Source organism: Gigantopelta aegis, chromosome 12 (assembly GCF_016097555.1).
Source record: "Gigantopelta aegis isolate Gae_Host chromosome 12, Gae_host_genome, whole genome shotgun sequence".
Lineage (NCBI taxonomy): Eukaryota > Metazoa > Mollusca > Gastropoda > Neomphalida > Peltospiridae > Gigantopelta > Gigantopelta aegis.
Genome location: NC_054710.1, coordinates 30,643,494 through 30,652,495, shown reverse-complemented (window position 1 = coordinate 30,652,495; position 9,002 = coordinate 30,643,494). Strand labels below are relative to the sequence as shown.

Sequence of the window (9,002 nt, the reverse complement as noted above, 5' to 3'; positions counted from 1 at the left end):
AGTTATTGTTACAAAATATTAATAATAAGTGGGATATTGTGGTTATATAGATCGTTAAATAAATACTTTTAGGAACAAATCAAAATAATAATTTGTTGGGCCTTTAAATTTGCACCTTTTACTTTTAGACCATAGTTATTCACAACCTAACCGATTGGCCGCTCGCGTACATTTGATGACGAGAAATAATGTACCTTGATTTTACAACATGTGGGAAATGCCCCTAAGTCATATTGTGGAATAAAACCAGTTTATACTGTGTATGACAGAAGTTTGTTGATAATATATCACGTGAAATCAACTGAATGGATTTAAGAGTGTAATACGCTGTATTTTTAGTATAGCAGTACCAGGACATGTATCAGTTTAGTCCGATATATCAGCCGTCAAAATGAATTCAAATTTTAACATTAAAATTAGGTGCATTACTACAATACTTGTTCTGTTTCAGGTCAGAAGTTGTGGAATAATGGATCGTACTAAAAACAACATTCTACAAAATATCCACGAAGAGATGGTCAAGGGTACGTTCAATGACCTTGACATTGTCTGTGAGAATGGGACAACAAGTGCAAACCGCTTGGTCCTGGCCGCGATGTCATCATACTTCCGGGCAATGCTGACATCAGACATGACAGAGAGTCGGACGGGCATCTTAAATCTGCCCACTGTCTCGGTGTCATTGTTCCGGGATATTCTCAAGATGTGTTTGTGTTCAGTGGATCTTATAAACGAAGACAACTGCGTCCCGATTTTAGACGCAAGCGAGATGATGCTGCTTGATGACGTCAAAGATCTCTGTCATCGTTATCTTAAGGTACATCTAGTGATCACCATTGATAACTGTCTACACTGGTGGAGACTTATGAATCGCTACAATGTTCCTGATTTGTCCATCAGAGCCATCTCTTATCTGATTGAAAACTTGACCGAATTTGTTGAAACAGAAAATATTGCTCATTTGTCAAAGACAGAACTCTTAGAAATATTGTCTAAAGATGACTTGAAATGTACAGAAGACGTAATTATGAAAGGTGTCATGAAGTGGCTTGAAAGAAATAACCCGGACACAGATGATGTACAACGTATCTTTAAAAAGATCAGGATCGAACTTATTGATTTAGAACTCCTCGTTAAGAATGTGGTATTTTTAAAATTAATTCTAGAAAATAGTTCGGTTCAGCAAATGATTACAGATGCAGTACAGTTACAAAATCTGTCAACAGGTTCTAACAGCAGATTTCAGTATAGACGTCAAGATGTGTTTGTGTTGCACTGCAATAAATCGTCACTTCTGTCTTGTTTTACGTCAGAAGGGACATGGGAGGACGTTCCACCTGCTCCAGTAGATCCCGGATTTAGGTATTCAGCAGCATGTCTAGGTAACAAGATCTACATCACTGGTGGTCAGATTAGAAGAAAATGTACACTTGTCTACGACGTCTGTATGAGAGAATGGGAAACTGGCCCAGATCTTGAAGAAAAACGTTTTTATCACTGCATGACCACAGCTAATTCTACAGTATATACAATTGGTGGCATGAACAGCAACACAATTGAAGAGATGAGCAAGAATGGCACACGCTGGCACGTTGTTGGAGATTTGAAAATAAAAAGAGAGCTTGGATTCGCTTGTACAGTTGCACGAAACATTCTGGTGATGGGCGGAGGGAGTGGAGACAGTGGATTAGATGTTATCCAGTGTTTCAATACAGAAACTCGCTGTGTCTCTGACCTCAGCTTCCATCTACCATACAGATCAGAGATTCTCAGAGGTTCTATCCACTTACCGGATTTATATCTACTGGACTATGATGGAAATGTGATGCACGTGCAGGTCATTGACAATGATGGTGAAATCAAGATCCAATGCAGGTCAACAGCGAAATGGGAATCGTTTGGATATCGTTTTGGCATATTATGGCAGAACGGAAGTCTATTGTCCTTCAGTGATGTGGATACTAACTGTAAAATTAGAAAATATAACCTGGCTGAAGGGAAAGAAGAAAATGTAACTTTCCCAGAATCACCGAGAAGTGGTACTGTGTTTGGTGTTCTGCCAGTGTATCATAAAACATGATAATTATATTTTAGGTTGAGGTTGTTCTGGGGCAAAACTTCATTTGTTGATTTAATCTGATTGATCAATTTATGTTTGTTTTTTCATTAGGTTCTTTACGTTTAAAGGGACATACCCTAGTTTCAACCCGTGAAAATTAACATTGCGTTTAGTTAAATCTAACCGGCCTCGGTGGCGTTGTGGTTAGGCCATCGGTCTACAGGCTGGTAGGTACTGGGTTCGGATCCCAGTCGAGGCATGGGATTGTTAATCCAGATACCAACTCCAAACCCTGAGTGAGTGCTCCGCAAGGCTCAATGGTTAGGTGTAAACCACATCCACCGACCAGTGATCCATAACTGGTTTAACAAAGGCCATGGTTTGTGCTATCCTGCCTGTGGGAAGCGCAAATAAAAGATCCTTTGCTGCCAGTCGTAAAAGAGTAGCCTATGTGACGACAGAGGGTTTCCTCATAAAAGCAGTGTCAGAATGACCATATGTTTGACGTCCAATGGCCGATGATAAGATAAAAAATCAATGTGCTCTAGTGGCGTCGTTAAATTAAAAAAACTTTACTTTTTACTTTAGTTAAATCTACAAATCTGTAACACATTTGGATAAAGTTACAATTGAGTGAAACATGAGTTTGTGACTTTGAAATGGTGAAATACCTTCTAAAAATAGTCTCCATAACTGTTATTTCGCAGACGCACGTGCGTTTTTAAAAATATGTGAAATGCAGTTTGTGATATTAAAAAGACCAGGATGACCAAAAACACTTCGAATGTACGGAAATTGATAATTTAATCAATAAAATCTAAGTAAAGTATGATTTAAGTTATCAAAAATGGTTATCATAGTCAAAAATATGCGTTAGTGTTTAAAAACTAGTGTATGTCCCTTTAATATCTACTCAAAACATTACTATCAATTTGATGAATTTAGTCATAAATTGTGGTTTAAGTTAATCAAGCAAAATGTGACAAAATTAAGTCTTCTTAAAGAAATGTATTGATTTATTTCTCGAATTATCTTTCTGGTGGTTTAATGAAATACATTCGCCAAAATCAACTTTATTTCACATTTGCCGATTTTGCGAACACCGGATACATTGGTAGATCCAGACACAAGAGTTATGTCAGTCTCTACATTGTGTAGTCATCCAGGATACGTTGGTAGATCCAGACAAATGAGTTATGTCAGTCTCTACATTGTGTAGACAGCCAGGATACGTTGGTAGATCCAGACAAATGAGTTATGTCAGTCTCTACATTGTGTAGACAGCCAGGATACGTTGGTAGATCCAGACAAATGAGTTATGTCAGTCTCTACATTGTGTAGACAGCCAGGATACGTTGGTAGATCCAGACCAATGAGTTATGTCAGTCTCTACATTGTGTAGACAGCCAGGATACATTGGTAGATCCAGACACAAGAGTTATGTCAGTCTCTACACTCATTTATTAGTGTTAATTGTCTGTGTGCGTCCGTCCGTGCGTGGGTTTTGTTTAAAGTACTTGTCTTAGAGAAGAAAGGGAAGATTTATTTAAATGTCTTCTACTTTTTTTTTTACTACAAACCGTGTGGTGACATATGCGTACAAGACAGGGCAAAAATGATAGAGATATTCTGGAACAATGTGGAGCAATTGCATGAAAAGGTCCACCTCCTACTCAGTTTATGAATATTGGTTTAAACTTCAATAATTCGTAGTGTTTAAAAACTATAACCTTGAGGTTTAATCATCTGTAAAGCTTTTACAAATATATATATTTCATTGTTAAGTTTTTGAATGAAAACATAGGGTACCCAGAAGGATGATGAAAGTCACAAAACAGGGACCAACCATTCAACTTTCATTTTTCAAGTAAAAGCAATATTCTTATTGTTATGTTTATAATTTGTTTTAATTAAGCAGGTATGCATGAGATATTGTAAATAACATTTCTCACACTTTGGTCATTTTTGGCGGTGTACAGGTCTTTCTTACATTACCTCATTAGCTTTTCTCATTTTTATTTACTTTTTGACTATTTAGTATTTTAGTCGTTCAGTGTGTACGTCCGTCACAATGGAATTTCTCTGTGATAACCTCATACCTTTTTACCATGTATTTTGTCATTCTACCCTCAAAAGAAGTCCATGGAAAAATGCGTGGTGATTCGTTTGCCTCCCTATGTAGCTGTTTGGTAGTGATGTTTATATAAATCAACGCTGCTATCCAGATTCATTGCCTCCCTATATAGCTGTTTGGTAGTGATGCTTATATAAATCAACGCTGCTATCCAGATTCTTTGCCTCCCTATATAGCTGTTTGGTAGTGATGTTTATATAAATCAACGCTGCTATCCAGATTCATTGCCTCCCTATATAGCTGTTTGATAGTGATGCTTATATAAATCAACGCTGCTATCCAGATTCGTTGCCTCCCTATATAGCTGTTTGGTAGTAATGCTTATATAAATCAACGCTGCTATCCAGATCCAGGCATTTTTGTTTAATTCGGGCAAAAACAATCCTACCACACTACAGAAATGGGATCCATTAAGCCTCTGTCCGTTGAGATTATAAATCAACTGCAAGTCAAACGTCATTCTCCGCTCTCTTATCCCCCCCCCCCCCCCCCCCCCCTGGGGGAGACGATAAAGTCGTTCGGGACGCTCGTTGTAAGATATATGGTATAAGGGTCTCATGAGTAATGTTAATAAAACCTGTCATAATATATAATGTTACCATATCTTCAGAATATGTTTGTCTCTACAGCTAAAATAAACTAGTCTCTGTATATACTTAATAGTTTTATCTTTCTTGTACGTACTCTCACTATCCACTAACAATTAACAAAGTCTAGTCAACTGAGATCACTGTTTGTACGTACTCTCACTATCCACTAACAATTAACAAAGTCTAGTCAACTGAGATCACTGCTTGTACGTACTCTCACTAGCCACTAACAATTAACAAAGTCTAGTCAACTGAGGTCACTGTTTGTACGTACTCTCACTACCCACTAACAATTAACAAAGTCTAGTCAACTGAGATCACTGCTTGTACGTACTCTCACTACCCACTAACAATTAACAAAGTCTAGTCAACTGAGATCACTGCTTGTACGTACTCTCACTACCCACTAACAATTAACAAAGTCTAGTCAACTGAGATCACTGTTTGTACGTACTCTCACTACCCACTAACAATTAACAAAGTCTAGTCAACTGAGGTCACTGCTTGTACGTACTCTCACTAGCCACTAACAATTAACAAAGTCTAGTCAACTGAGATCACTGCTTGTACGTACTCTCACTAGCCACTAACAATTAACAAAGTCTAGTCAACTGAGATCACTGCTTGTACGTACTCTCACTATCCACTAACAATTAACAAAGTCTAGTCAACTGAGATCACTGCTTGTACGTACTCTCACTATCCACTAACAATTAACAAAGTCTAGTCAACTGAGATCACTGCTTGTACGTACTCTCACTACCCACTAACAATTAACAAAGTCTAGTCAACTGAGATCACTGTTTGTACGTACTCTCACTACCCACTAACAATTAACAAAGTCTAGTCAACTGAGATCACTGCTTGTACGTACTCTCACTATCCACTAACAATTAACAAAGTCTAGTCAACTGAGGTCACTGCTTGTACGTACTCTCACTACCCACTAACAATTAACAAAGTCTAGTCAACTGAGGTCACTGTTTGTACGTACTCTCACTACCCACTAACAATTAACAAAGTCTACTCAACTGAGGTCACTGCTTGTACGTACTCTCACTATCCACTAACAATTAACAAAGTCTAGTCAACTGAGGTCACTGCTTGTACGTACTCTCACTACCCACTAACAATTAACAAAGTCTAGTCAACTGAGATCACTGCTTGTACGTACTCTCACTACCCACTAACAATTAACAAAGTCTAGTCAACTGAGATCACTGCTTGTACGTACTCTCACTATCCACTAACAATTAACAAAGTCTAGTCAACTGAGGTCACTGCTTGTACGTACTCTCACTACCCACTAACAATTAACAAAGTCTAGTCAACTGAGATCACTGCTTGTACGTACTCTCACTACTCACTAACAATTAACAAAGTCTAGTCAACTGAGATCACTGCTTGTACGTACTCTCACTACCCACTAACAATTAACAAAGTCTAGTCAACTGAGGTCACTGCTTGTACGTACTCTCACTACCCACTAACAATTAACAAAGTCTAGTCAACTGAGATCACTGCTTGTACGTACTCTCACTACCCACTAACAATTAACAAAGTCTAGTCAACTGAGATCACTGCTTGTACGTACTCTCACTACCCACTAACAATTAACAAAGTCTAGTCAACTGAGATCACTGCTTGTACGTACTCTCACTACCCACTAACAATTAACAAAGTCTAGTCAACTGAGATCACTGCTTGTACGTACTCTCACTACCCACTAACAATTAACAAAGTCTAGTCAACTGAGATCACTGCTTGTACGTACTCTCACTACCCACTAACAATTAACAAAGTCTAGTCAACTGAGGTCACTGTTTGTACGTACTCTCACTACCCACTAACAATTAACAAAGTCTAGTCAACTGAGGTCACTGTTTGTACGTACTCTCACTACCCACTAACAATTAACAAAGTCTAGTCAACTGAGATCACTGTTTGTACGTACTCTCGCTACCCACTAACAATTAACAAAGTCTAGTCAACTGAGATCACTGTTTGTACGTACTCTCACTACCCACTAACAATTAACAAAGTCTAGTCAACTGAGATCACTGCTTGTACGTACTCTCACTATCCACTAACAATTAACAAAGTCTAGTCAACTGAGGTCACTGTTTGTACGTACTCTCACTATCCACTAACAATTAACAAAGTCTAGTCAACTGAGATCACTGCTTGTACGTACTCTTGTACGTACTCTCACTACCCACTAACAATTAACAAAGTCTAGTCAACTGAGATCACTGCTTGTACGTACTCTCACTACCCACTAACAATTAACAAAGTCTAGTCAACTGAGATCACTGCTTGTACGTACTCTCACTACCCACTAACAATTAACAAAGTCTAGTCAACTGAGATCACTGCTTGTACGTACTCTCACTACCCACTAACAATTAACAAAGTCTAGTCAACTGAGATCACTGCTTGTACGTACTCTCACTACCCACTAACAATTAACAAAGTCTAGTCAACTGAGATCACTGCTTGTACGTACTCTCACTACCCACTAACAATTAACAAAGTCTAGTCAACTGAGATCACTGCTTGTACGTACTCTCACTACCCACTAACAATTAACAAAGTCTAGTCAACTGAGATCACTGTTTGTACGTACTCTCACTATCCACTAACAATTAACAAAGTCTAGTCAACTGAGATCACTGCTTGTACGTACTCTCACTACCCACTAACAATTAACAAAGTCTAGTCAACTGAGATCACTGTTTGTACGTACTCTCACTACCCACTAACAATTAACAAAGTCTAGTCAACTGAGATCACTGCTTGTACGTACTCTCACTAGCCACTAACAATTAACAAAGTCTAGTCAACTGAGATCACTGTTTGTACGTACTCTCACTACCCACTAACAATTAACAAAGTCTAGTCAACTGAGATCACTGCTGAGATCACTGTTTGTACGTACTCTCACTATCCACTAACAATTAACAAAGTCTAGTCAACTGAGATCACTGCTTGTACGTACTCTCACTATCCACTAACAATTAACAAAGTCTAGTCAACTGAGATCACTGCTTGTACGTACTCTCACTACCCACTAACAATTAACAAAGTCTAGTCAACTGAGGTCACTGCTTGTACGTACTCTCACTATCCACTAACAATTAACAAAGTCTAGTCAACTGAGATCACTGCTTGTACGTACTCTCACTATCCACTAACAATTAACAAAGTCTAGTCAACTGAGATCACTGTTTGTACGTACTCTCACTACCCACTAACAATTAACAAAGTCTAGTCAACTGAGATCACTGCTTGTACGTACTCTCACTACCCACTAACAATTAACAAAGTCTAGTCAACTGAGATCACTGCTTGTACGTACTCTCACTACCCACTAACAATTAACAAAGTCTAGTCAACTGAGATCACTGTTTGTACTCTCACTACCACTAACAATTAACAAGTCTAGTACAACTGTTTGTACGTCTCACTACTCTCACTACCCACTAACAATTAACAAAGTCTAGTCAACTGAGATCACTGCTTGTACGTACTCTCACTACCCACTAACAATTAACAAAGTCTAGTCAACTGAGATCACTGCTTGTACGTACTCTCACTACCCACTAACAATTAACAAAGTCTAGTCAACTGAGATCACTGCTTGTACGTACTCTCACTAGCCACTAACAATTAACAAAGTCTAGTCAACTGAGATCACTGCTTGTACGTACTCTCACTATCCACTAACAATTAACAAAGTCTAGTCAACTGAGATCACTGCTTGTACGTACTCTCACTACCCACTAACAATTAACAAAGTCTAGTCAACTGAGATCACTGCTTGTACGTACTCTCACTAGCCACTAACAATTAACAAAGTCTAGTCAACTGAGGTCACTGCTGTGTACCCAGGCCTGGGTGCATTAATCTTACGTAGATATAAGCACGAATACCAGTTGTAATTAAGTGAAATAAGTATTTTCTTCCTATATATTGACAATGTTTTAAAGTAGGTATCATGATACATTATGTTATCCCGCTTTGTATATACACCCGTCGGTGATCCCAATGAGCTATTTCTCGTCCCAGCTAGTGCACCACGACTGTTGTATTAAAGTTGATGGTATGTGCTATGTGTGGGATAGTCCAACTATATTAACCGTTTTATAAAGTATGTATCATGATACATTAGTTAACACGCATCCGTGAGCCCAATGGGCTATTTCTCGTTTCAGCCAGT

The 9,002-nt window shown here is 38.4% G+C and overlaps 1 protein-coding gene across 1 annotated transcript; it reads left to right on the top strand.

Moving 5' to 3' along the window:
- Positions 1 to 469: 469 nt before the first annotated feature.
- Positions 470 to 2,080, top strand: LOC121385975 (kelch-like protein 23). The gene has a single exon (XM_041516769.1). It carries the CDS (start codon positions 470 to 472, stop codon positions 2,078 to 2,080), a length of 1,611 nt encoding a protein of 536 aa, XP_041372703.1.
- Positions 2,081 to 9,002: the final 6,922 nt, after the last annotated feature.